Source organism: Pseudovirgaria hyperparasitica (assembly GCF_010093815.1).
Source record: "Pseudovirgaria hyperparasitica strain CBS 121739 unplaced genomic scaffold EJ05scaffold_2, whole genome shotgun sequence".
Taxonomy (NCBI): domain Eukaryota; kingdom Fungi; phylum Ascomycota; class Dothideomycetes; order Acrospermales; family Acrospermaceae; genus Pseudovirgaria; species Pseudovirgaria hyperparasitica.
Window position 1 is genome coordinate 900,647 of NW_022985550.1, and position 27,305 is coordinate 927,951.

At 49.1% G+C, this 27,305-nt stretch overlaps 11 protein-coding genes across 11 annotated transcripts; 2 read left to right on the forward strand and 9 right to left on the reverse strand.

Moving 5' to 3' along the window:
• Positions 1–1,195: 1,195 nt before the first annotated feature.
• Positions 1,196–3,008, forward strand: EJ05DRAFT_186235 (uncharacterized protein). The gene is made up of 7 exons (XM_033739644.1): positions 1,196–1,428; positions 1,478–1,514; positions 1,562–1,629; positions 1,682–1,772; positions 1,837–1,933; positions 1,984–2,136; positions 2,187–3,008. The coding sequence occupies exons 1-7, from the start codon at positions 1,285–1,287 to the stop codon at positions 2,845–2,847; spliced, it is 1,251 nt and encodes a 416-aa protein (XP_033604282.1). The 5' UTR covers positions 1,196–1,284; the 3' UTR covers positions 2,848–3,008.
• Positions 3,009–3,809: 801 nt separating this feature from the next.
• Positions 3,810–6,768, reverse strand: EJ05DRAFT_482659 (uncharacterized protein; the record flags this gene model as incomplete). Its single annotated transcript, XM_033745187.1, has 3 exons — positions 3,810–4,856; positions 4,904–5,534; positions 5,591–6,768. The coding sequence occupies 3 exons, from the start codon at positions 6,766–6,768 to the stop codon at positions 3,810–3,812; spliced, it is 2,856 nt and encodes a 951-aa protein (XP_033604283.1).
• Positions 6,769–7,096: 328 nt separating this feature from the next.
• On the reverse strand, positions 7,097–8,743 carry EJ05DRAFT_472791 (uncharacterized protein). Its single transcript, XM_033743254.1, has one exon. It carries the CDS (start codon positions 8,519–8,521, stop codon positions 7,418–7,420), a length of 1,104 nt encoding a protein of 367 aa, XP_033604284.1. The 5' UTR covers positions 8,522–8,743; the 3' UTR covers positions 7,097–7,417.
• Positions 8,744–9,329: 586 nt separating this feature from the next.
• On the reverse strand, positions 9,330–11,066 carry EJ05DRAFT_434269 (patatin-like serine hydrolase; the record flags this gene model as incomplete). Its single annotated transcript, XM_033741645.1, has 3 exons — positions 9,330–10,034; positions 10,082–10,868; positions 10,918–11,066. The coding sequence occupies 3 exons, from the start codon at positions 11,064–11,066 to the stop codon at positions 9,330–9,332; spliced, it is 1,641 nt and encodes a 546-aa protein (XP_033604285.1).
• Positions 11,067–11,502: 436 nt separating this feature from the next.
• EJ05DRAFT_472792 (uncharacterized protein) lies at positions 11,503–12,282 on the forward strand. Its single transcript, XM_033743255.1, has one exon. The coding sequence runs from the start codon at positions 11,566–11,568 to the stop codon at positions 12,241–12,243; it is 678 nt and encodes a 225-aa protein (XP_033604286.1). The 5' UTR covers positions 11,503–11,565; the 3' UTR covers positions 12,244–12,282.
• Positions 12,234–15,655, reverse strand: EJ05DRAFT_507458 (N-alpha-acetyltransferas-like protein 15). Its single transcript, XM_033747921.1, has 5 exons — positions 15,287–15,655; positions 14,382–15,239; positions 13,198–14,328; positions 13,052–13,150; positions 12,234–13,004 (listed from the first exon to the last, which is right to left on the reverse strand). The coding sequence occupies exons 1-5, from the start codon at positions 15,381–15,383 to the stop codon at positions 12,643–12,645; spliced, it is 2,547 nt and encodes an 848-aa protein (XP_033604287.1). The 5' UTR covers positions 15,384–15,655; the 3' UTR covers positions 12,234–12,642.
• Positions 15,656–15,868: 213 nt separating this feature from the next.
• EJ05DRAFT_186338 (proteinase) lies at positions 15,869–18,242 on the reverse strand. Its single transcript, XM_033739645.1, has 3 exons — positions 17,790–18,242; positions 16,935–17,720; positions 15,869–16,885 (listed from the first exon to the last, which is right to left on the reverse strand). Exons 1-3 carry the CDS (start codon positions 18,042–18,044, stop codon positions 15,917–15,919), a joined length of 2,010 nt encoding a protein of 669 aa, XP_033604288.1. The 5' UTR covers positions 18,045–18,242; the 3' UTR covers positions 15,869–15,916.
• EJ05DRAFT_186351 (uncharacterized protein) lies at positions 18,100–18,692 on the reverse strand. Its single transcript, XM_033739646.1, has one exon. The coding sequence runs from the start codon at positions 18,509–18,511 to the stop codon at positions 18,146–18,148; it is 366 nt and encodes a 121-aa protein (XP_033604289.1). The 5' UTR covers positions 18,512–18,692; the 3' UTR covers positions 18,100–18,145.
• A 241-nt stretch (positions 18,693–18,933) lies between these two features.
• Positions 18,934–21,344, reverse strand: EJ05DRAFT_472797 (siderochrome-iron transporter; the record flags this gene model as incomplete). Its single annotated transcript, XM_033743256.1, has 8 exons — positions 20,883–21,344; positions 20,811–20,834; positions 20,513–20,754; positions 19,798–20,462; positions 19,640–19,745; positions 19,212–19,576; positions 19,066–19,160; positions 18,934–19,018 (listed from the first exon to the last, which is right to left on the reverse strand). The coding sequence occupies exons 1-8, from the start codon at positions 21,080–21,082 to the stop codon at positions 18,937–18,939; spliced, it is 1,779 nt and encodes a 592-aa protein (XP_033604290.1). The 5' UTR covers positions 21,083–21,344.
• Positions 21,345–22,165: 821 nt separating this feature from the next.
• On the reverse strand, positions 22,166–23,387 carry EJ05DRAFT_482666 (putative alpha/beta fold family hydrolase; the record flags this gene model as incomplete). Its single annotated transcript, XM_033745188.1, has 2 exons — positions 22,166–22,950; positions 23,006–23,387. 2 exons carry the CDS (start codon positions 23,385–23,387, stop codon positions 22,166–22,168), a joined length of 1,167 nt encoding a protein of 388 aa, XP_033604291.1.
• Positions 23,388–24,346: 959 nt separating this feature from the next.
• EJ05DRAFT_491461 (putative acetate-CoA ligase) lies at positions 24,347–26,630 on the reverse strand (the record flags this gene model as incomplete). Its single annotated transcript, XM_033745981.1, has 3 exons — positions 24,347–24,783; positions 24,866–26,188; positions 26,240–26,630. The coding sequence occupies 3 exons, from the start codon at positions 26,628–26,630 to the stop codon at positions 24,347–24,349; spliced, it is 2,151 nt and encodes a 716-aa protein (XP_033604292.1).
• Between the last annotated feature and the right edge of the window lie 675 nt (positions 26,631–27,305).

Sequence of the window (27,305 nt, forward strand, 5' to 3'; positions counted from 1 at the left end):
GCCTAGAGCGCACCTCAGCGAGTCCATAATTTAGATTTAATATAGACTGGATCCTATATGGGCCCAGAGTAATGGTATTCTGAAACAAGCATCCTGGTCTCTGTACTGGGGCTCCCCGAATCCCGTACATCTCCGTGCCTACCAGGCCAAATCTTACTAATCACTCTTAGTCGTAGGGAGTCCATGGACCATCGGACAGAGTTCCGATAAATAGAGACGAGCAACATTTAATCTGCTTCGTCTCAAGGTCTGGTTGTATGCGAGGGCGAAAAAACATACGAAGTACGTTAAAAATTCGCTTGACACATGAGACAAGAAGATACACGATCTGATGTCCCGACTATAACTAAGCGGAAACATTTGACAGCTCAATAGAAGACTGGTTTGACTCGAGACTGACCGAGATCAAGTGGATCTTTGTATAAGTTAGCGAAAGTTTAAGTCAGCACATCACATTTTGTGATCGTTTCACCTGTTCAGCGCGTTCATATGTAGCACCAGGGCGTCAAAAAATCATGGCTTTACATGCATCAACCATACAATAAACGGTCGATGCTGGAGAGAGGTTACTAATGGTAAACTTTAAGGTTTTGACAAGAGCTCGGTACTGTGTTACGGTATGAGGCATAGTAGATAGGATCGCACCTGAAAACCTCACAACAGTCTTTCTCTCCACATATCATAGAGCGGGGTCACCGTATCGGAATCCTGCAGAGCCCAACATCCTCTTTGTAAAGGCTAGGAACTATGTGGCACAGGATAGAAAGCGAACTTCGAAGATACAATGATAATTATCTGGCCTCCCGGGTTGTTAGGCAGTATCTGCCGGATATGCTCGGTGGGCATCGATCCGATTTTAATGTAAGCTCATAGATTTTTCATCCACAGTCGCAGGCATGACTTCTTGATTTCAGAGCTTAGACAAAGACTTGCCTACCAGGAAAATATCCCATTGTCATATAGGCACTGTGTCCTCGCATACGCAAAGAGTCATTACTTATCTATTTCTACATTCTACTCAAGTAAGGAGGGTTGTCCAACGCGGCAACGGCACAGGAATTCTAGCATATTCAACCACACTTTGCAGAGCATGGAACCGGTGTGAGCCGCCGATGTTGAAACCTGGTCCTTTGGATCGTCTATATCAGACTCACATACAAGGCTGTTCTCAGCATCTGCTTCACTCACGGCAGGGTATTTTGCTATTTGCATTCATTGCATACCGAGAAGAAAATCACGAACAGGGTACCCCATACCTAGCCCTGCATATCGAAGTCTGAGATCATGCAGCAACGAGCAACACTGGTACGATATCTCAATGTTGCGTTGGTCGTCGTTTCAACGATAGCAATGTTCATGAGGGGCTATGCAAGACTCTTCATAGTCAGAAAACCTGGGTTAGATGACGTATTTGCTGTTCTTGCATTTGTGAGTAGATCCCCACAATGAGGCTGTAGCATTACTAACATACCAGTAGGGTACTTTAGTTAGTCTGTCAGCTTTGGAAATCAAGTGTACGCCTTCAGACGGCTTCTCAGACATACACACTGACACATGATAGTAACATACTATGGAATCGGCACGAACCAAACTGAAGTGCCACCAGAGCACTTGGCCGTATTCTTCGGGGTGAGTTGATAACGGAATAGTCTGGGTATCAAGACTAACATATCGAGCTCAGACACTGCCCACCATGCAACTATTATATCTTTCGTCTACAGGGCTTGTTAGAATATCAATAGCATTATTCATTCTACGTCTGGGTCGTCAAAGTAAGAAAAGACTCCGATTACCTACATCCTTATCATCTCCGCTGACTATAATCTTTTGGAACAGCTAATTATATGAAGAGCTTCTACGCCCTAATAGCCTCGATCGCGGTGGTAACCATAATCTCTGTCTGTATCTTGCTTTTCGAATGCGTGCCTGTACGGTGAGTGATGTCATCAAGTATCAAGAAATAAGGCATCTAACAGACAGCAGAGCCCTATGGAACCAAAGCCTACCTGGCGCAGTTTGCGTGCCCAAGTCAGAAGAAGCCACTCTCATGTATGCGCATGCGTCATTAGGAATCCTATTCGACTTCATCCTGTTCCTGACACCAATATACATACTCTCAGGATCAGTATTCAAGAGGTGAGCAAGCTTGACAACCTCTCATACCCACTGAACTGATCACACTGTAGTATGAGAATGGTCAGGCTGTCACTCCTGTTCTCCCTAGGCCTTTTCAGTGCCATCACGGGAATCGTCCGGCTGTCCCAAATCGTCAACATTGACATGGCACACAACACCACCATGAACGTCTCTTACGCTTCCGTATGGACCGATCTGGAGGGCCACACCGCGCTCTGGATCGCATGTCTGCCCGCTACACAGCCAATATTTCGATGGGTCTCTTTTTCGCTAGGCTTTAGAAGCAGGCTCAGGAGTACTGGTCCGACGCCCAATGGATACAATGGCTACCAAAACTCTCGAAACAAGGGTACACCAAAAATAGGAGGATTAGCCACCGTCTGGTCAAACAGATCAAGACGAGCCTCTAGAGGGATGGAGATACTCAATACAATCGAGATGGAAGAAATGGATGAGATGGACGAAGAGAGTGCCAGTGCAACATTACACAACAGCAAGCCTTGCAGCAGAAGGAATTCCAATGATGATATCAGTCCAGCGCGAATGGTTCGGCATGGCTCATCGCTGTCTGGAACCCGGAATGAAAACTCACTAATTATCGTCACGACCGAGGTTTGTGTGGCTAGCGAGAAGATTGAAGGGTTGACACGCCCTGCTCCTGCCTATATGTCGGCCAACACCTCGGCTACAGGGGGTGTGCACCACGCGTGAGAGCGGCTTGAACAATCAAGTAATGGAGGGCAGGTTAGGTTCTAGCCCCATCTGAGAGGGATGATCAGCTACAAGAACGTCATCGTAGAATTGTGGCAACCATTTTCGACGTTCGAAAGCCTCAAAACCTATTTCTACTTGCAACACCGCAATCGGTCAGTCGAGAAATGCTCCTGGAAGAGAAGCAGGACCCGGAGAATCAGCGTCCATTCATCTCGAAATGATGTCGACGCAGTCCCGGGATCTGTCTTACGAAATTACGCAAGTACCCGTACTTCCAGAGCATATATTAGAATTTGACAAGGCGCTCCAAGATGGGCACTTAATGGACGGACTGACAACTTGATACAGGACCAACAGCGCTCGGGACCTTTGGCATGTACCAGCTGCGAAGGTCCACAAGAAGCTGCGGATGCTGCACGGCATACTGTTGAGGTCGTTGATGAGATTTGGAGCAAGGAGTATACAGGACCAAGACGAGATAACGAATAATGTCTGGAACGGTCGTGTTGGAGAGATCGAAAACACTTATTATCGTGATGAACCAACTAGTGCTACGAGCATAAGAATCATGATGAGGGAATTTCATGACATGGCCTTATGTGGATATATGTATTAGGGAGTGGACAATAACATATCCGTTGCAGACATGTCGACCTATTAGTGCATAGATATTTCTTTACTCCTGAGAAAACAGTCGCATATTTAAATCGTGCGAGTGGACCTTCTCTAAGTCAATACCAATCTGGGCATGCGGTCTAACAGTAATATTCCCAACATAGCTACCCGTATAGAGCTACGCCCTTGAGGTATATAGATTCTAGTAGCTTTGACGAATTGTGCGCGGTATATGTCCGGAGATAGAAACGACTTGAATTGATACACACCAAAGGTAAGAGCTGTCTCTTTCGTAACCAAGTCAAAAGCGAGATCTGAGCCGAGAGCAAATGATTACGCCCGTATCACACGGAAAAGTTCTTCTTTTTCTGGGCTCTCATTGCAGGGACTGTGCCATCTTTACCAAATTTGCGCCCAACTTCGATCACTATCATCCTTACGAAGTCTCTCGATAGCCAGTAACTGCTGTGTGCACCCAGCATAGTCAAATATTGAATCTCCAACGCACCGCCTCCATAGCGCATGAAGTAATCGATTTGGCCATTATCATTCAATGCATAAGCACGCTTCTCAGCAATCTCTTCTCGCGAAAAATTGTGCGTCTCAAGTTCGACATTCGAGGGGAGATGCGGATGTACAGGCCGGGTGGGAGTCGTGAACTCATTTGTGGAAGGCGTTGATCTGAAAGGGTTGCGGAACACAAGCCAGCCTGAGCTTGCTGAAGGTATGAAGGCTTGCTTCAGTGAAGATGCGTATATTGCGTCAACTGCGGCATTTACGCGATACGCAACTGGATCATAGGGATTAACGATGTTATAAATATTATCGACAGCCAGGCATCCATAGTCGCCGTACTCTCCAGCAACTCCAGGCAGAGTGCTACCATCATCCCCAGGCTTGTCTCGATCGTGCCGAGGTAGGAGGGCGGCATTCTTAAGTAGTAGGAAGAAACCTGCAGGGCTTCCACATAGAAACAGAGACTTTGTGTCGAACGCGAAGTGAGACGTCGGGAGTTCCGATTCAGGAGTTGAAGGATTGCCGTAATGAGGGGAGATGCGAGAGGGTTGCTTGCTGAGTACGTCAACGGCCATCACACTACCTAGCGAGTGTCCGATAATATGAACTCGTCCCCACTCGGAGAAGCCAGGATTGTTAGCACACCAGAGACGGTACACGCGGTTGGCTTCGCCAATACATGCTGCGAGGACTTTCGGGTTATGTTCTCGAGATAAATAATATGGAATATCGAGCATGACGTCGCTGATAACATTTCGCACGGACGGCAGGGTCTCTGGCGTGATGTCCTTCAAGGTATACTGATTGAATGCTGGATCGTCATGGTCACTGCGATAACCACCATCTTCAAATGAGAGATCGACTCTCCAGTTGACCTAGACCACGTTATTGGCGGTTTCTTGCGGGACACTTTTTTACTTACGGGTAGTACCATGACACCACCCATATCTTGCCGTAGATGAGCCTTCACACTGCCTGTACCCATCTCCACGTTCACCTCTCGCCGGAATGCGTTAATCGCATGAGTGAAATGGAAGCTTTCCATTCGCTCCGAAAGCTTTTGACCAATGCCATGTATGACAAGTACTAGATCGGTGACCCTTGGCCGCAGAGATTGTGCAATCGCTGAATCTTCATGTTGACGTGTCTCCGGTGGAGCGCCGCCAAGTGATGTGGACACTCCCTCAGCAGCTTTGGTGGTCATTAGATCGTTTTTGGGAGGATGCATTCTGTTCCACGCTACTTCGTTGAAGCCCCTACAAACACGAACACCTATAGCATGGTTCTTGCGGATATAGTTCGCCAGAGGTCTTCGGCCGTAGTAATGTGAAGGTTGCAAATTTGGTCGCAAGAGGTACGCGTCGGTCTGATTAGCGTATATGACCCCAGCTGTCAAATATTGTCGAATACGCCCATCACGCCCATATGGTGCTGAGCCACTGGCTTTGTTGTCAGGCCCTTCAGGCCCTGTAGAGATATCTATTAGATCACAGGCGTGGGCGACAGTTTCTTGTCTCTCTTTCTCAGGAGTCGTCTCTTCAGGCTCAAGCAGACTGGCGCTACGTTAGACGCTAGGTCTCCTTGCTTCAGTATAAAGATAAAAACTCACTTCTGAACGCCCAACATTCCGCCGCCTCTTGCAGTCGAAGGGCGACTATCGACTGGCTTTGGTGGAGGATTTTCGGGCCATAAGCGATGTAGTATCTTCATCTCTCCTATGGCACCAACTTCCACGGCACTATTCAACTCGTCCGCCCAGGTCTCTGTCCACGGTTTAAGTTCCACATAGCCTATCTCTAACATATTGGCGACATCTGTCTCTACTGGTAGCATGGTGTTTTTGTAGAACCAAGTACCTCGAGTCACAACAGCAACGTCACTGACCGGCTTCCAGTAGATTGGCTCCATACGAATTGGGTTCTTGTCCATGACTACGTTGTGCAGACGGCTCACGCCTACAGGCACCTTGGCTGAAGGCCCAACGGATTCGGGGCTATTATCACTGGTACTTAATACATTGGGTTTTGTTTGTCCATGAGACTCTCCAGGATTCTCATCCCAGTTGTAGCTATCCGCTTGTTGAGGACTGGGTCTCCGTTTTGAACTCTCCTCCCTTAGCGTATGCACCTTCGACCTGGACGGTGCTCGAATGAAGGGATTGCCAGTGATTGCTGGTGTATCGGTCTCCATATGACCATCAGCAGGGCCAACTCGAATCGGCCCAACTGCCGAACCAGCATTGCCACGGGTAGGTTCGATCCTCTCCTCAAGCTTTGCAAATCGGGCACCAAAGGAGCTTGGTGATCCTTGACTACCACCTTGTGTACCCTCTGCGAAAGTGTTCGTAGCACGGAGAGACCCAATCACAGGTCGGCCCCTCTCCTCTGTGAGAGATGTTCCTCTACTCCTATTACCACATTTTTGCAGTGATAGGGCGGCCAGATTTACACCGGGAGACTCACGTCTCGATTCCGGATTCTTTTTCTTCTCGTCCCTCAGCTCTTCGTTGTGTTTTAACAATTTCGTCCGCAGGTCGAGCCATGTTTTCTCTAAGGCTTTATTATCGTAGATGGAGAATGGACGTGGTGGCTGGTTGTATGTGGAAGATGACGTCGAGGTCAGTGGAGGCAACGGAGATAGCGGGTCGTCAATAGCGAGAGGAGATGTATAGAAGTAGCGAACGTTGATTGAAGGAGGCGCAATAGGTGCGTGGAGGACTTCGCGAAGATATCTGTTCGTTTGTCGAGCTACTGAGCCCGCGGGCTCATCTGAGTGAGAGCTCGCCATGGCGCATTAGTATGCCGGATTCAACTGAAAAGGCGATAGCTTCTCAAGTCAATGAGATGTAGCAGCATACACCGCCCCATAGTGACTCAACATGGATTGTCTAGGTGTTGTTGTCTCAGACCAAACATTGGGAGCCTAGAATCGGAGGTTAAGAACTGCGTAGTGCAAGAAGTCTAAGGAAGTCCGCGCTTGGACCTACGCGCGACGTCACATCACGCAGTTCTAACGCGCCTTGAGAAGTGGACCCACAAACACCTGCAAAATACAACACCCCTCTGTATCACTATACACATCTAGTGATGTATAAATCAAAATTTGTATGGAGATAATGTGATCAAGCATGTCCCTCTCATAGAAAAGAACCTCTCCCTTCGATTAAGTCCGAAATATGTAATGATGTTGATTCTGTGGTGGGAGCACATGACAGTATACTGACTGCTATTAAATCGTATCTGTTAACACCTGTGGACGTCCTTGACGGAGATTATTTTTGGCAGATCATGAGCGAGAAACGCCTCCACATGTTGCAATACACGTTCCCAACATGGTGGCATACTACCCCTCGCTTCGAATAGGATACCGAGCGCTGTTGTGAGTAAAGGTTTTGCCATTGTATAGGAAGAATTTGTCCCCAAAATCATGTAGCTTATCAACTCCAACGTCTGTTTTCTGCATCAGCACCAGCACCCTTCCTTTCCCGTTCTAGCTGCGCATCGAAGTCTAATTGAGCTTGAGACTTTCCGGACGTCGCATCCGTGAATGTACCTCCATCCCCCCTTGACTCTTTCCCCTGGCCTCTGCCAGACTTCCCGACCGTAGGCTCCGATGTATGAGATGAGGATCCTCTTCTGACACGTTCCCACGCAGAGTTGCTGGACGATTTCTCTGCTTCACTGTCAAAATCAAAAGTACCCAGCCCACCGGTTGGTGACGCATCATCGTGTGATTGATGCTGTGGTCGCTCTCGCTGCCCTGACCGAGACCAGGTTGAGGATTTGTCAGACTGAGAGTTACCGAATCTCTCATTTAGTCGGCGCTCGTATTGGTGTCGCTGAGGGTCTGTGACGACACCCGTGTTAAGACTCTCGTCTTCACGGCCATACTGCTGATTGGTGTTCTCTCTGATTGTATGATCGGTCGAGGTGATCGGCCTTCTTGTACCCGTGTGCTCCGTTCGCGAATTCTTTTGGGCACCTTGTCTGATTTCTTCTATAAGTCTTTTCAGAATAGGACTGGCCCCAAAGTGTGAAAGAGTGTGTCCATTGCGGAGTGCGTCTCCGATAACAGCACCTATTGTCGAATAGACCAAAAAGTAACTAGGGAAGCGTAAGAGTTGCCACGCTATTCCTGCCTGGGCACCCCTAAGAGAGAAGAATTTATCCAGGGTGAATCCTTTCTTCCTAAGATCGATCCCTGGCATAGTGCAAGCCCCACGCAACTGATAAAAGCGGACAATGCCCATGATATTACCACCCCGTCTACCAAGCTTCCTATACTCTTCAGACTCCGTTGAAATTCTCACGAGTTCGTTCACTTCTTCATCGGTAAGTCGCCGCTTAACTTGGGCAGACATATGGGCGAGTAATGCATCGTTTCCGTCGTATAGGGTGCGTATGATGCCGCTAAATCTCCTATGCTCATTTATGTCATATTTGTATTTGTAGGCGAAGGGCTTGGTGGAGTCGGAGCTTTGGAGGTCATCGTCGCTGGGAAAATCACCTTCGGGCGACGAGGCTACTTCATCGAGCACCATTCTGGTGTGTGGGTAAGGTTGTCTGGATGCACATGGGCAAGCTAAGAGCACTCGTCACGATACCCAATTGGAGTTCAAGGTCCTGACGTTGCCTTCGTTGGTCGTTAGTTCTGTTGCGTGCTGCCAAGTATGAGCGTCGAGGTACTGGTGAAGCCTGAATTCTGAGTAGTGATGGTGATAGTGACGTTGGAGACGAGCACAAACCCTGAGTCTGGAGCTACGTACCTTAATTACTTAGTACGCGACCCGCCATCCAGATTTTACCTTAGCTGTCCTAGAGCCTAACGCTCTTGGCACTCGTATGCTTAAGTCCCTCTACCTCTATAGTAGAAGAGTATATATTAAAACATATGTAGATAGGCTCATAGACTGAGGTGCTCATAACTTTTAAGGAGTCTAACTTAATTTAGCTTTTGATCAGAGAATCAGTATGTATATGCCTTGTCTTATAAATTATATCTTCAAAATACTCTTTTTTAAGTTTCAAGGAAGGCTCTATCCAGATAAATTGGAGTGCTAAGATTTTCCCATAAATATATGTGATCTTCTCCCGAAGACTGTTGGGTTAGAATCTAGGCAAGTAACGGATGGATGCAGGTCTGAGCCTCAAAGGTTCTGTCCCGACTCGTGGAGTATACATGGAGCTAATGAGAGGTTTCGCGTGCTGTATGCATTAGAGTCATGCATCTAATTATTGCAATGCCTTTGCCTCGAAGACGGTTTTCGTTCAGTTTCTCGCCATTATCACTTAGTGCTATGGACCGACGCATACCCAACTATTGTAGTCGATGGCAGAAACCAAGAACGACTATCCATTGTTCCCAACACTTGAAGCGCGTGCCCGTTTCCTTGTCCCATTCGCCTTCTTTCGTTTCACTTTCTCGTTATCTGGATCGAATGGCTTTCTTCGCCTCACCAATTGATAGCCTCTATCCAGCTCGACTTCTACCGCACATCGGACCTTCAAAGCGCCAACAGCAGGCCACACACTTCTTTCCCCTCTAAGAATCCAGTATTCGATACTTTCACGACTGGGATTCTCCAATAGCCGGAAGAAATCGCCCGTTGTCAAATCCGGGACGAGTGTCAGGCTTTGACCAGGAACGCTCTCGTCCAACAGGAAACGCCTTATTCCAAGCGGCAACCAGCCGAGCGAATCGAGCTGGTGTAAGCGGTGCTGTACTTCCATTACCACGAGTCTAAGTATTGGCATAGTGAGTCGCCAGCGTCCATCGATGCGAGGGTTTGGATGATGGAGCTCGGATCGTAAGAACGGCGCAAGGTACGGCCGGGCTTGCGAGACAATGAAATGGTTCACGTTGAACAGCTCAGCAATACGTCCCAATGGAGACTCCTTCTCTGAGTAGCTTGCATGCGTCCATGGACGGAAAGTCGCTTCTTGTGCGGACACCCAGGGGACTATAGACCCACTTTCGTCTTTGCACATGAGAGTGACCGGAGAGAAGAGCGCCGAGGCGGACGCGTTTGATGCGAGCGCAGCGGACCAGATGAGCTGAATATGTCAGGAAAGCTATCAGATATGCGACTGACGATACTTACCACATTAGGCGCAGTGAGATAGTTCAGCAGATTCGGAACGCCGCCCTCAGTAGTCGAGACGGTAATGTTGAGCACCTTCTTCGTCTTTGCGTACGCCTCCTCAAACGTGAGGTCTCCGACGTTGTCTCGAACACATTGCTCCAGTACGCCAACATCAAGGAGGTAGCCTTCCCTGAGGAATCTTTTTAGTCTCCTCGTCAATGTTTGTAACAGTCCAACACTGCTATCATCGCACTCCTTCTCAAACCGGCTTGTAAAAGCGGTGAGGTCTATCCCATCTTCAGAAAGAAATCCAAGTAGTTCATCCTCTGTATGTACTCCAACAAGCGCAGCTATCAAAGCGCCTGTAGCAGTTCCAGCAATGATCCTAGGCAGGAGACCACGTAAATGCAACGCCTTAACAACCCCTAAATGGCACAGACCAAAAATAGCGCCGCCTTGCAAGACAAGACATGACCGACCAAAAGCTTGCCTTGTGTCGTGTAGTACATCAAGTTTCGCTTGATTTGTCAAGCCCGTGTCATTGCTCATAGAGGTTGGATACGCTGTGACATATTCCACCGCAAGAGCAACTTGTGTTATGTAGTCTTCGATCAACAGCTTTGTCCCAGCATAAGCACGATTGAAAAGTCGTGGTGTGGTGATGTTCCCGAGATTGCGGACAAGCCCAGAACGAAGTAGATTTACGAGGCCAAGGATGTCTTCATCTTCTCTTGATTCGATTATAGCTTGGAGTCGTTCGTATATCAAGCGATAATCGTAGAACTTGCTCGTTGGATTCTGACGCCTGCTCAAGGTCAAGACTATTGGACAGTTCCAAAGACGCAGGTACTTACCAAAGATCATAGCCTTTTTCTTCGTCCAGTTGGAATGCAGCAGCTTCCCATTCTTCGAAAATGCGAGCATCGGCTATGGTTTCGAGAAGGGTATCCCAAGCCGACTTCCGTGTCCACCAAGCCCAGATACGCTGTGCAACAAAGGACATAAGGTTAGCATGAGCATATGTGGGCTAGAGGGAGATATGCGAGAGATATGTTGAGCAAATGAGGAGTACGGTAGCACATACATAGAACCAGAAGGATACTATGTCCCAGCAGAATCCAAATACCGAGCTTGGAGAGCCGAGGACTCGTGATGAAGACATGATGGGACGGACCCTTCAACGTCTCGATAATTATCCATGCGTTCTAGTATTGTTTTCAGGTCCAGTCGCAAATCGATCTGATGCGGGATGGCGACGCTAAGACGATTTGCGAAGTATCTCATAGGAAGACGGACATGTAAGCTCACGAAGGTCCGATCCTTTCACATGCTCGAACCAGGGAAGCATCCATGCAGATAAGTGGAGGTCTAACGTCAGGCCTCTTGGCACCATGATCCGGGGAATGATTCTAGCGATCGTCAATTGCTTCTGACTACAACGTCTTGCAACATGTAATACTATGAAGAATAGAAGGGGACTGCACTCGGTGCCTAATAAGAAGATGCCCACAATCTTTTCCGTTCTCCCAATCTTTCTCTTCCAAGCTTTCACCACATCCGCCGCACCAGACGATTCCATCGCCATCGCCGTCACCACAAACCCCCAAACCCCAACCTCCCTCCCATCCTACTGCACAACCGCGCCATCCAGCGTCTACATACCCACCTACACCCTCTCCGGCGACGACGACACATCCACACCCCCTCTTCCATGCAACAAAGCCACATACGCAACCCAAGAAGGCTACTGCTGCAGCAACGGCATCGCGTGCGCCAACGGTGAATGCACCTGTCCCAACGGCACCCTGATCTACTCCCTCCCGCTCGAGCCATGCGTGACACTGAACCCGTACTACTCGGGCTGTCCGGGGAATATATTGCGCGATCTGTGTTGTTCTGGGCCGGGGGTGTTTGCGTATGCGGAGGAGTATGGTGGGAGCATGACGACGCCGCAGTGCTGGCACGGTGCGACGCAGGTATGGACGCGGACTACGATGCCGGGTGGTGAGGTGGTGACGAGCACTTTGCCGCCCGGGATAAGCTATACGGAGACTCGGTGCTTCACTTGTCCGTTGTATACTAGGAGCTCGACAGGAGCTGCGGCTATGCCTACTGGTCGTGTGAAGGGAGATGATTTTGTAGTTAAGATCATGGCCGTTATAATACTTATTACGTTATAATTAAACGTCTTACAGCTTGACAGGGAGAACTCAAACTCGGCAGAGGAACTCACAAGACTTTGGTATCTGCGAATGGTCAGCGCATTGATACACATGCCGATCTCTCCGTGCCTGTGGAGCGACCATTTCCAGTAATCACGGCAGGTTGCTCATTCTGAGTCATTCATGAGTATGCAGCGCCGATAAGTAAGACGAGTATGTCGACCCAACGCCCCTGGGTTCGCATATATTCGTCAGTAATTCGCAGATAATGGGTTCACGACCGTCATTACTGTTTACTTCTATAACTACATCTAGGTTCATGTGCGCTACATGCTACCAGATCATACATGGTGCTGGACATGAGCAAACCGCCTCCGGATGATCGCCCTGAGCCAGATGATGTTACTCCTGATCGACTTAAGCACTTTTGAACGCCGTGACATTCGGCCATTTTTCGCGCGCTACGTCAACGAAGCTCTTCCTGACTGCTTGTTCACTATTCCATTCTTTCAAAACGGAAATTCCCTTTACAACGTCGTCTACTGTGGCTGATGGTAGCTTAATTGATTCCATAAGGTCCTTTTCGTTCTGAGGTAAGGTTTTTAAATCTAGAAATTGGCGGGTTTTGAGGCCGTGTCGTATGTGAGAGACGCTCTGTTTGTTTTCGTTAAGGTACGAGTCGTTGTGAGCAGCTAGCGATGCCTGTGCAGGAACGAGCGTAAAACTTGACTTGATGACCTCGGCGACTGGTATGGCTAGAGGTTCGGACAGAGCGTCCACTGTGAAGAGTGTCAGCAAAATATTGGAAATTACATGTAGTACTTACGAGTGTATCGAAGTCGGATAGCTTGCTCATGGACCACTGGGCTCTCTGGGTCTAGTGCAGCAGCAGCCAGAAGGCATTTGAGAGCAAGGAGGTATTTTCCTGCGGTAATCAGTCGCGTCCCACATCTATTGAGCCTTGCTACTTACTCCTTCGGATGAAGACCTCAAAACCTAAGTTCTGGCCCTCAACACTTTTCGGACTGAACTCGAGTACGGGGGCCAAGAATTTCATGGCATCCTCGAGAGGAGTTTTCGTTGCGAGCAGTACTTTACCCTCTGGATCGGGGTCTTCCTTCTTCGACTCGCCATCTGCACCAGTCGACTTCTTACCACTCTTCCTCTCGGCCTCCTTCTTTTCAGCCTCGGCTTTCTCGCGAGCTTCTTTCTCTTTCTTGGCCTTTCTGTTCGCCTTCTTTTCAACAGCGGTATCCTCTCCATTGACTTGTCCGGATGACAACTTGGGGTTGTCAGCAAGGTTGAGGTAGATCTTGACAGCAGACAGAGCCATGCGGGTGAACATAGGGTGACTTCGAAGATTGTCTTCCCATCTTATCATATCGACATAGGCACGTATTTGTCCTTTTCGTAACGAGAAAGTATGGAAGTCATATTGGTCGTCGGACCAGACGTCAAAGATGTCGTACAAAGACTTGTATCTCTTCAAGGCAAGATTGAGAATGCCTCGTCTTTGGAAGGATTCTGCGTCTTCCGTGAGGAACCACATACATTGCATGTCGTGCAAATCTCCAAGGGGCCCTCCTGCAGTCTCGTTCCTAGTAAATTTGCTCATGGTTTCTATAGCGCTGTCATTCTCATTATTGCGCAATTGATATTTCGCACACTTCGTGTTGATATATCGATCTCTGAGGTCCTGCTCTCGAGCATGGTTCATTTGTCGTGAAGCAGCTTCCGTATCTCCAGTGTGCTTTATAATTCTAGCCTTCGTCCGATTCAGGTCCACAGATGTAGGTGTAAGCGTCAAGGCTTTCTCTATGTACTCCGTCGCCTTATTCAAATCACGGCTGAGATGATAGTCGTAGTGCTGTGCAAGAAAGTACAGGACCGCTTTTTGGAATCCTGAGGCGGATTCGCCGTTGGTCTCTGCATCTCCTGATCCGTTCGTCTCCTTTTCAGCAGCGTATTTTGTTATGAGTTGTTGGATGGTAGCCTGCTTCGCAGGATCAGCATAGAGTGCCTTCACATTCGTGAACGTTGAAGGCACCCCTTTCTCAAGCATGCGGCGCAAGTAGGCATCAACGGCAGCTTCGAAATCCTCTCCTATGAAGGTGCGGTCAGCTATATTAAACACACTCGAAGTGGAAATTCCAAACCTTGTAGAAAGTCCAATGGTATTCGTCTAGCCGCATCTAACCTCTCACTTTCTTGTGCGAATGACTCGTACAGTGCCTTCAGTTGTTTCTTATGTTCAGCATTGCTGCGATCCAGATCTAATGACTTTTCAAGACCCTCATAATAATTTCTGTATTCATTATTACGTTTGATCAGAGCCCGGTACGCTATCTGTGCTTCTTCCTTGCGCCCTAGTTGTAGTAGATACTGTGCACGAAGCTCCATAACTGACGTGCGGTCCAGATTGTCTTTTCGAATCGTGTCCAAATGCTCCAAAGCTCGCTCGACATCGCCAGCTTCGGCAATGATTGAGTTCTTGTACAGTACAGCCTCGGAGTGCTCGATATCGGTCTTTGTAGGTGGGCTTTTCAGGGTGTCTTCATACATAGTCAGGACTTTCTCGGCTTCTGCTAAGTCTCCTTTCAAATGATGCGCAAGCGCCAATGCGGTCCAATTCTGCCTGATTGAAGCCCTCTGCTTGAGCATCTCGGTTCTGCTCTGGATATACCCTTGGTAGTCTCTGATCTGAACCTGCAATTGGCTCATATCGCGCATGATGTTGGGGTTTCCCGGATCCAGACTGTGTGCAAACTTGAAGGCCTTCAGAGCCTCCTCATAGTTCTTTGAGTGTTTATGTAGCAATCCGTACACATGCCAACATATATGGGACTTCATTCCTCTTATTTCCGACTTTGGATCGAGCTTTGAAGCCAAAGCTTTTTTAGCGAGCGCGAATGCTTCATCTGGCTTTCCTTGGGAGTTGATTATGAGAGATTTCATCGCGAGGGTATCCGCATGATCAGGGACTTTGCGCAGAATCTGATCTGCGGCTTTGATGCCTGTGAGGACTGTTAGAACTGCTGCTTTATTCTGGAGTGTATATAACCTTTTTTGTACTGTTTGGCCTCATAGTTCTTGACAACCTGTCGGAACAGTGACGATTCTTTTGGAGGTAGCTGGGGTAATTGTTGCGATTGAGACATTGCCGCAGATATATATCCGGCGGGGCTGGTGTGATAGATGGCTTAGAGGAGCTGGGAAGCGGGCGTAGGTTTTAGGTCGTGATTTGCCAGAGGCACTTAGCGAGTCGACAACATAACAGTAGGTCAGAATGGAGGAAGAGAGATTGAGAGCAGGTCTTAAGAGAATCAGAACTATCTTTAAGACTCGTATAGTTTTTGACTCCAAGTTGTGCTTGAAGCTCTTATTTTGAAGTTGTGTCCCACCGAAGATTCTCCGCGCAGCTTCATCATGTTCGATTGTCGTAGGTTTGCCATGAGAAGTTTTAACTATATTTACTGATTCGTCCCATCTTTGATTCTACAACGGCCTGGGGTCATCTTATAACCATTATCTACAGAGTTGCAGATCTTAATATATGTGTATATTTGTGCATTTCTACATTCCTCATAGGAACTTAATGACTTCTGTATGAACAATAGCAAACAATCCCTGGTATCATGCTATGTGGCTAAATATATGGCTAACTTTCAACATCGTTTTTGGAATTGATCGTCTACCAACCTTCTCTTGATAGGCGCAATGAAAGCCGAATGCTCTCTATAGCATCTAAAATCCTCTGGTCTTCGCTATTACGCTTCTCTTCTTTCTCAATCCTCCCAACAAAAGGTCTTTCTATAGGCGGGCAAATCGTACCTGTCTTAGGAGTAGCTCCGGTCTGGAAGTAGTTTCGCACGGCTTTTGCTGTGCAGATCGATGGTGAAGCAATCGTCGTGTGACCTTCACAGTCCTGCTGGAGCAGGACAGCGTCCTTATATTGCTTTGACATGCGTGCCGCGTTTGCAAGTGGTGTCACCGGGTCGAGGGTATTTCCAATGAAGAGCAAGGGATGCGCAGTGTTACCAGTAAAAGGTCCATCAAACCTCCACTTTGCCTTTGCCTTCCATCCGACACAGCCCAATCGCTCATGGCTCCACCAGTACCCCAGCACAGAGCTCTGGTTTGCTAGTGCTTCCATGTACTCGGAGAAGGCGCTGATGTCCAGCTGTCCTAACCCCGGACTATCGGTACACATAATCGCAGAACTAGCATCGCCACCATTCTGCCGATTGCAGGGAGGTGAGTAAGGACCTGCGAGCTTGCATTCTTTTGTCGGGCATGACTGGGCTGTTTCGGATTGCTTCCAGTCTGCGAAAGCTGACCCATTACCCTTAGCTAGAGCTCCAAAGACATCCGCTACAAATTTGGATTCAGCCAAGGGCTGATATATGGCCATTCGCATGAAGGATATCATGTCGCTCCAAGTAATGACATCGGGGCCGCGAGTCAAGGACGCAGGCACAGGTAGCGGATCAAACCAGATGTCACGTAGCAGTCTGTCGTATGATGCCATGATCGCGTCGGAGCCTCCTTCGACGTACATTGGACAATCCTCAGGACCGGCCTCAGCACAATGCTCGAAGAGCTTCCATAAGATCTTGTCGGTGTCCGGGAGGTTTGTGAACCAAGGGCCATGATGATAGTCCTATCATCATTGGTCAGTCAAGTCGTACATGCTAGCAGCCAGAACTTACATTTGGATCAACAACACCATCCACAGCGATGCGTGCAACGCGATCTGGATACATCGCTGCAAAGGTCTGACCAATAATGGTGCCGTATGAGAAACCCCAATATTGAAGCTTTACGGGTTCTTGTCTTCGCTGTAGTTCTTTCGGCTCGTGTGGTTCTTTGAGCTGCTTGTGAACCCAATCTTGGTGCTTTTCAGCAATTTCTAGCATGTCTCTGATGACGGGGGTTGTGTTCACGTGCTCGCCAACATAGTTAGCTCCCTCTTCAACTGGAATCATTGCCACAGAGCATCCCTCGCCCCTAGCCTTCGACCGATACCAGTGCTTAGTCAAGGCCGTCTCTGAGCTCCCGAGAAGCCCAATGGCATCCTTTCCAAGTTGCCAATTCATTCGTGAATTGGCGTCTGGAAAGCACGATATTGATGGCGTGGTCAATCCAATGCCCCGTGGATCAAAGCTAATGATGTCAAAGTACTTGCCAATCTTTAGATTTGGATCATCACTAGGTCCACCTAGATCCCCCTCTGGATTCACGATAGTCTGGAGTCCACTGCCCGCGGCAAGCACCATGCCTACTCCTGAGCCACCAGGGCCCCCGGGATTGACAAACACAGGACCGCCATACCGAGCATCTGTGACGGGAACGGGAGCAGGCAGACGAATGACAGCAATCTGCATCTTGCTGCCTTTGCCATCTGTGCAATTCCAGTCCATGGGGACCTCTAAACGAGCACATTGATATGTGCTGTTATAGCAATCGTGATATTCTAGATGAGTACTAGGTGTTATCTGTAAACCATATCAGCGCAGCCCCAAAGACACCTGAAATAACAGAAAGTCGAGGACGATTCCACATACACCACTCCATCTGACAGCTGCTTCCTCCGCTTTCTCTGCTTCCTCCACAGCGGCGTCTCCCCCCACACTTACACCCAAAACCCTCCTCCCATCCCAGAAATGCCACCCAAAGAGCAGAAACACAAAACCAAGCATCAGATAAATCGTGCTAGACGGCTTCCGTTGCTTCTTCGCCAGCAGCGCATCTGGCGTGATATATTCTTTCCCATTATCAAGCCCAGCGAGCCCAACCTTACTGTCACTGCTCCACTGCATATTGGATGAGATCCCCAATCCTGCAAATTTCCACGCGACGGGTATCGCGCCGTCCCTAATAGCTCCGAAGGTCCCACTCTCTTTCGGTATTAAAATCAGGCTCAAATCCCAGCGAAGCAACGTGAACAACGAGCGAGTAACAATGAACCAGCAAAACCCCTCCCCCGACTGCAAGCAAAGAGCGCAGCGCAGGCTATGCAAATCACGGCCAAAAACAGAACGTGTAGATAGTGGCTAGAATCTGACAATACTTGCGGCACAATCAAAACAGAATCCCCAAAGGTGAGTTGACGATCCTGCACTGCACTGAGTGCAGCTGCAGATGGATGAACCTGGACGATGGAAGCTTGCCCAGCTGCCGACATGAAGATACCTGGCGCATCCTGGCTTTTTATCTTACGGATGGACCGCTGGCATGGTTTGGAGGGGGGCCTTTCCGCTCCCGCTTCCGGGGGGTGACATCGCATTGCCAGCCAGCCACCCGCACGGGGTGATTATGCAGACCGGCGGCGGCGCATTGGACGTGCGTCTGGCGAGCCAATCATAACATTCGGGTTTATCAGATCCGACGATCGTGTGTGCTAATAGTCGGTCTGTTGCAGACGGGCGAGCAGATGTACGGTGCAGATAGTTGGTGGATGAGCGGTGGACAGCTTTTGTTGGACTTGTGCTGCTGTTGGCGCGGTGCTAATTATGTGCGGCCGAGTGTGTTTGGTAAGTGGGGTCTTGGGTTTACGGCTGGATCCATGATGCTTGAATATTTTTTTTCTTGCGCTGGATGGTCTGGAAGCGTATGACAGCACTGAGTTGACGTTTTGAGTAGTGTTTATAGTGATCATCATTTGGGAGGCTATGCTATTTTTATGCTATGCTAATGCGCTCATATCTCTCTCTACACATCATTGCGTTCTTCATCCGGCTTTGATTCAGGCGTCTTGGCAGCAACTTCATCAGGAGCCAGTGTTTGTTCGTCCCTATAGTCCTGTCAATTTGAGCAGAGCGAATTGCCAGCGAAACCTACTTTAACTTGTGATCCTTCATCAGCAACGTCAAAAGCACAGTCGGCGCTGAGCACCCCAGCGCCGCCAGCGTTATACTCCGTATCACATCAGAATACTATTCTCATCAGTCCATCATCCCCTCCTATCAGGTCTTTCTTTGACTCACCGCAGCATTCACTGCCGCTCTCTCCACGGTCCCCCATGCCGGCAACAATGCAGTTGTGATACTCTCAAAGACCGCCCTCACTGTCTCCTCACTCGCCCCCGTGCCCAGATGCGTCCTCAACCTACTTTCAAAGGTACTCGTATATATGCCGCCCGCAATCGCACTCCCGACACCCCCGCCTAGGAACGAACAGAGGAGAATGACGGCTGTGATTTGTGCCAGCTCGGCATGCGGGACCATGATTTGCGCCGCAGTGATGCACACGATCTGAATCACACCACTGCCGATACCTTGCACGCACTGCACAAGCCACACTTCTGCATCGGAGTTGCTGGATCCCCGGAGGCGTACCATGAGGCCGTATCCTGGAGGGACTGATTAGTCGTAGGCTGAGTAAAGGCAGTGGGCGAGTTCAGAGGCACACGAACCGATTAGACGAATTACAGTGGAGGAAAACAACAGCCATTTGAACCGCCTTGTACGTGCAATGACGAGGCCGGCGATAAGGGCGATGAACACCTGGACCGTGCCGTTCTGTGAGCGTAAGCTTGTTGGTGGTCTACGTCTCCTGTGGAAGCAAACTTACCAAGTAGAGGAAGTACGTCGAAGTGGTGATTTTGTAACCTCGTGATATGGTCGCCCAGGAGTATAGATAAACATGAGTACACTGAAATGCTAGCGTGTCCAGGAATATGGTCGCTGCCGCGATTACGATGGTTGCGTTTCTGAGATACCTCGGCGGCAAGACGGGATGCGTGGCGACGTAATGCTCATACAGCATCAGTCCGACTAGTAGTATTGCCCCAACAGCCATCAGCGCCGGGATCCAGGGCGTGCCCCAATTATCCGGACTCGTGCTCGTGAGAGAGATTGGCAGAAAGAGCAATGCAAAGCCGACGCAAAGCAACAGCAAACCACCTGCATCAATCAGGCTGAAGAACTTCATGAATCCAATCTTCTGTGTCAAGACGACCTCAGACTTGCGAGCCCGTGTCTGGTAGACGAACAAACTGATGACCAGCAAACTTGCTGCTGCAGGCATTAAGAAGCCGTACATGCCAATGCCCCAGCGCCAGCCGATAGCATGGACGACGGAGTCGCAAATCAGGCCAGCGACGAAAGGGATGACAAGAAAGGGGAAGAAAGAGATGGAGAGGGCGAAAGACCGCCACCGCGTGCTCGAAAGGTCAGAGAGGACGATGTCATTGAGGACGTTGGTGCCTGTCTGGCCGATTGCGTAGAAGATGATGCCTTCGAGTATGTCAGAACAAGAATATCGAAACACAATACGATGAGGTTACCTCCAGCATATGTGCCAAAGTTTCGAGATGCAGAACAAAGGATGTAGCCCAGGATGTAGCAGCTGATGGTGATACAATACGTCTGCGCTCGACCAATTACATCTGATATCTTCGCTACGGGAGGCTTCGCCACAGCAGCAACTATGACCCCTGCTGTACTCAGAGTGGCCTTTTGTGATAATGCATTGAACTCGCTAGGTGCGTAGTTCTGGTACACATAAACAGTCGTGTTGTCAAGTTCACTTATGCCAATGATCAGTTCGCGCCCAGCTAGAACTCAGATATCGCTACCACTTACTACATAATCATTATCAAAGCAATGCTAACCTTTGAGTCAGTGAATGATGAGAAGATCAGAGTGTCAACTTGCCCTAGCCATATCACATATTTACCCTTCTTCTCCAGGAGAAGCTTCGCAGCTTTAGCCTGAGCAACCCCAGCTGGAACATTGCCAGTAGCTGAAGATGGCCTCCGTAACTTGTCCATATCCTTGACACCGATGCTTGCTTTGGCCATTGTCTTCGGATTGTTGCTGTTTGTGATTGCTGAATCGTTACTTTCAAGATACATGATGACAACTATAGTTTCACGCGATCTTTGATCAGACCACCAAAATGGATAGCCGCTAATACACTGTCCTACGATTAAGCTCTGACGCACAGATAATATTGGTCTTCGCAGAGAACAAGATCTAGGTGGTAGCTTCGGCGACCATAATTTCAACAAGTCAATTCCTAGATTCAACCCACAGAACAAGGGACAGGATGGTCTAAAATATTATGAACCTTATTAGAGCTGTTGGACCAGCCCCCGCACCCTAAGCCAAAAGATGCGCATCCACAGCTTGTACTTGGGTGGCACTAGCTGGGTTTTCACTCTATTTCAGACCGTCATCGTCTCAGGTGACATGACGTTCCGATAAGCATGGTCAGGGATCCCGACCATCTGGCCTTTTCTATATGAAAGAGTCAACGCTGGCTGCAGACAATTCCTTCGAACTCGACCATGCGTGAGTCGTTACTATGCGATATTGAGACATCTTATCAGCAACAAAAAAGTCAAGCTGCACCTGCAAAGGAGCTAGATCCTCTTGATCTTCCTGCTGCTAAGATAACTGTCACCTCCATCAATGAGGACGAGTTAAAGGCCTTTATCTTACAAGCTCCGCTAAAATACATGGAAGGTACCGCTCTACAATGATGGATGAGACCTGAGCAACGTCAAGAATGGCCATGCTGTTCTTTCATGGCTATTGAGGTGTTGGGTATACCAGGCCTCTCAGATGAGCCAGGGCGCGTGCTTTAGGCTTTAGCGGTGGTAGACGCACTTGCAGGTGGGATAGAGGAAGTCTTAGCGCTCAATTAATTGAAAGAGCTGAGTTCCTGAAGGGACTCATGCGATCGTGGCTTCTAGATGGGAGAGTTTAAGCAGAGGCAGGGCCCTCTGATTGATCAAAGGTCAGTCAAAAATACCTTCAGATGCGTCGTATACTTTTCTAACTAAACAAGTTGTCGATTGTCGATCCTCGTGCCGATATTTGATATTTTAATGTTGTCGATACTCAATTGTCGCTATGCGGGCTCATATCGACAATTGAGTATTGAGTACAGCCCTGTGAACTGGTCTAACTTCAATCAACACTCGATCCTAACACTATCTCGTCCAACAGCTCATCGCAATCGCCGCAACTTCTTTTGCTCTCGAGACAGGAGCTTCGTGCCCACCCTTGATAGTATGGAATTCAACGTCGGCGGCCCCAAAGAATTCCCGCGAATCTTCGATAAACTCGTCCTTCACCACGATGACATCGCTGTCGGGTAGAATGACACAAATCCTGCCACCGGTCAATCCTGGCGGAGCATTGACGGCTTTCCGTTGCCTCAACTCCGCAGCTAGAAGTCTCCATATTCTATCGTGACGTCGATAGACTAGCGCGCTGCGTATGGTGCTCAGATACGAGTTCACAAATCCTTGATTTGCACCCAGCTGCCAGCGTATTACGTCACCAATGGTCACATTTGGCTTGGTTGCAGCGATGGAGACGTTGTCGAATTCCACGTCAGCGTGTCTGTCTTGGTCTGGAACGTCGGCGGACGGGGCGCCATTGCGCGGCTCTAGACTTTCACGGATATATCGCAGTCGGAGTACATCAGGTATCAACCCTGAAGAGTAAAGGAATCGACTCCGAGTGCTGATGTGCGATGTGCGAATTAAACCTCCCGGGGCGATCAAAGTGAGAGATCGTAGCATCGATGCGTGGTAGGCAGCGAAGGCGACAGAGATAGAACCGCCAAGAGAAAAGCCAACGAGGTGAAAAGCGGCGATGCCTGACCATGGTAATGGGGAGGAGGCTAGTACTAGGAGTATTTGAGTCGTGTAAAGACGGGCGTCGTGCTTGAGGTCGTTTGGGGCATCAGAATATCCACGTCCAAATAGATCTGTTGGTAACGGTTAATCGCTGCATCGTCCCTGTTTTTGAGAGGAAAGGAATACCAAACATCATGACCCTATATCCTTTACTGACAAATTCTCTAGCCATATCGCCCATTGCAATACAAGGCGTCCCCAGACCATGCACTAAAAGTATCTTCTCGCCGTCTTCGGGACCCCATTCGAAGACTTGAATCGTGCCATAGATGGTTTTCACTTGTTGTCGCCCCGGAAACTCATCCATATCATACGGCAGGGCCGCATCATTGCCTCTTCGCTTCGGAGACGCTTCAATCCTCGCTCTAGCAACCGTCGCCGTGTCTTCCTCGGGAGAATGCTGCACAGTCCTCAGTAACGGCCAAAGCTGTAGAATGACTCTCGCGCAGAGCGCAACGAAGAGCAGGGTCCACACAGAATTGCGTGAAGAGTCTACGGGGCTGCTCATCGTGCAGTTGAATGTCGGTTACCGGGTACTCGACTGCATTGCTACGCCGAAGTGTAAAATCATTTCCTCGTGCCAGGGGCGCCATGATCAGACTCCGATGCACAACTATACCGCCCTGGGATGTCGTCAGCGCTGAATTGAGTGGGAGATAAAAATGGGTCGCTTGCCCGAGCCTCATGGCCTGCCGACTCCGATGATGGCCCATGCCGGAGAGTTCTGTGATAGTCCGGATCCACTTGAAATCCTCCGAGCCGGGCGGACCATCCGGACGGACAGCCGCGCGTTCGAAGTCAGCAAGTCTAGCCTTTTCTGTCCATATGGTCCAAATGACACAGTTGTCGTGGACGGTATGTGTCTAAGGGCCACACTTCCAAAAGTCAAAAGTCAGAAGTCAAGTCTTAAATCCTGCTTAGTCCACGTTGCAATCAGTCAAAATGAGTCAAAATCACGTATATTGAGTGTTGTTTCGAGGCACACACCGGGACTCAAGACTGAAATTCTTACTTTTGACTTTTGAATCTTGACTTTTGGAAGTGTGGCCCTCGGACACATACCGTCCACGGTATACAGTTCGACCGTATGTGTCCGAGGGCCACACTTCTAAAAGTCAAGGGGATCCTAGATTACTGATTGTCGATTAGATTCCTATTACTCATCATTTTAGAGAAAGGTAGGGAGACGCTTGGTCTTGATGCAGCTCATTGAGTTGACCTGCAGCTACTATTCACTAAGTCAGTGTAATGTATCTAGAATGTAGCGCTATCACGTAGGGAGATATTCAACACCTCGAAGAAAGTCTAACCTCTAGTAGCTACACGATGACCGTTTATAATGGCAATGACAGGTGCTGGGAACGAATTCGCGGCAAATAACGATAGGCGAAATCTTTCAAACCCTACTCTACAAGTACGCCTGATGTTCGATGAAGTCATACAGTCGTACATTTTCAACTACGACAGTTACTTTGCCTTCTCCAGTGCCTTGTGTTTCCCATTGCTCAACTCGAAGTACTCCCGTATTCTCGTCCGGGCGACATTCACAGTGTTGACGTCTTCGATCGTACTCGGAATTCCTACCTCCTTCTCAAAATCATTATTAACTCCATTCTCAAGCAACTCTCTGAGTACCCGCCGCAGAATCTTTCCACTTCTTGTCTTGGGGATAGTTCCGGAGCCTTGAATGATGCCGCCAAGTGAAGCAAAGGCCCCAACTTGTTCGCGCACCAATTTTTGTATCTCTCGGTAGATTTCAGAAGGTGGAATGGGCGACGAGTGGTATGACGAGGTAGAGAGCGTGATGAAGGCGAATGGCAATTGCCCTTTCAATGCGTCAGGAATACCCACAACGCAGGCCTCAATAACTAGCGGATGAGATATCACAGCCTGCTCGATGGAACCTGCTCAATTCGTGTTAGCAGATTTGGTTGCCTTGCCTGGAGGATTGTCCTTGATCACGAGTGACGCTGGAGAAGGACTTACCACTGCTCAATCTGTACGCGCTTACATTAAGCACATCATCGTTTCTGCCCATCACCCACACATACCCATCCTTATCAATCCAACCATTATCTCCGGTGTCCATCCATCGTCCGTTGAACCTTTCTAAGTAGCTTCTATAAAATCTTTCGTCGTTATTCCATAAATTGTGAAAAGCAGTAGGCGCGAGTGGTAACCCCAGAACAACGTTACCCATAGCACCCCTCTCAATCTCTTCGCCTGCATCATCTACTACCCGAACATCGAACCCGGGCATTGGTTTACCAGCGCTACCCGGTTTGCTGGACACGAGTGCATAAGATGAGGGATCCATCTCCGGCAATTCGAGCGCAAGATTGGGCATCAATGCGCCGCCGGTGATGGGACTGCCAACTTCTGTTGACCACCAATTGTCGATGCATCTGGCGTTGGGTGCCGCATGCTTCTCCAGTAAATGTTGGTAAGTCTCAATCAGACTCGGCTCGCTCCTCTCACCCGCCAGGAAAAGAGCGCGCAGCTGTTTCAGTCCACCCATCTTGCCGATGTGCTCAAGCATAGTATTCTCCGGATCATCGTTTCGTATTGCTCGAAGCGCAGTGGGCGCCGTAAACATCGTAGTTACACCATACTCCTTCACGACCCTCCAAAACGCGCTCGCATCTGGGGTACCTACGGGTTTACCTTCGTACAGCACTGTCGATGCACCCGCAAGCAGAGGCGCGTAGCAAATATAAGAATGCCCGACCACCCATCCGATATCCGATGCGGTGAAAATGACGTCGCCTGGACCCTGAATGTTGAACACAGAAGCAATCGATAGCGAAAGTCCAACGGCGTGGCCTCCTGCGTCTCGTAAGACACCCTTGGGAGTGCCTGTCGTGCCGGAAGTATACAGGATATACACAGGTTCAGATGAACCAATGGGCACACATGCGGCCTTCAACCGATCGTTCTTTGCCCTTTGAACGACGTTTTGCCAGACTGATTGTTTTGTGGATGTCTGCAGGCCGATGATCCGTCGGAAAAATGACCATACGCGCGACCACCATGGCTTCGTGGTCCAGCGGAGTTGTGGGCGTTGCCAGATCCATACGTTCTCTGGTTTGTGAGATGAAAGGCGGATTGCTTTTTCTACCAAAGGCTGGTATGCGATCGCAGGTCGATTGCCGACGATTCCACAGGAGGCAGTAAGAAGAATCTTTGGCCTGCAGTCGTCTATCCGTTGAGCGAGGGCAGTGGGAGCAAAGCCACCGAAGACGACGGAATGTATAGCGCCGAGACGATTTATGGCGAGCATACCGATGATAGATGCAGGAATCATGGGCACTGGACTACCTCGTGAGTGACACTACGCTATCATCTTGGTATTTGACGTACTGTAAAGCATTACCACGTCGCCTCTCCTGATGCCATATCTTCTCAGCGCTCCAGCCAGGGCCTCCACCTCTCTCAGAAGATTGTTGTAAGTGTACTTCTCTTTGACATGGGTGACCGGGCTGTGGTAGTAGATAGCGACAGTATCGCCATTGCCCGCAGCAACATGTCTGTCCACACAATTGTAGCATGTCGATATTTCCCCACCCGAGAACCAGTCCCACGTAGGATGCGAAATGCCATTTTCAAGAGCTTTCCTCCCCTTCTGGAGTGCAACTTTTGGTTTCGTGTGCCAGAACAGCCGATCTGCTTGCGATAACCAAAACTCCTCTGGATTCTGCAAGCTTTCGCGCAGGACGTCGTCTTGGACGATTCTTTCTGGAACGCCAGCCATTTCGACGTGAAAGGCAATATGTCAAGCTATGATGCTATGACGGCACGTAGGCCTTCATCTAAGGCAGAACATGCCGCCAATCATTTCGCCAGTGCACGAAAACCGCGACGAAGCAATGGCCATCGAAAGCCTCCGAGCAGTGAGCGGTACAAGAAGCTAGATACCAATCGGCAATCAGAAGCCTCATGTGCATCCCACTTGGAAGTATATGTTCAGGTTCGGATGCTTTCCACGGAGTGTTTATAACACTAAAGTGGAGCACACGTGACCGTAAAGACCTTTCTCGTAACTGCACCCAGTATGCCTGAGTCTATTACAAGGTAATCTGTTATCAATGAGAACTTCATTGATAAAAGTGGATATGGTTGGTTGGTCGTTTGATTCCTACTTGGTTCAGGCCGCGTTGTCCTCGCTGCTATGCCCGGCAGGAACGACTTGGTGAATAGCCGACGCGTCTTGCGTATGTAAAGCAGTAATTGTACTAAAAGCACCATAGTGCTCGGCTCCTTGAGGCTTTCGCCCTGCATGCTGATCCTTCTACCTAGAGACCCCCCCCGGTGCTTGATTCGACTACTCCTCTCTGACCCGGAACTGCCCAAGGGTCTCCGTTCGTTCTATGAATCTGATAGCTTTGGTGGCTAGCTTGCGCCCGTTCAATCTCGCTCGGCTCGGTGA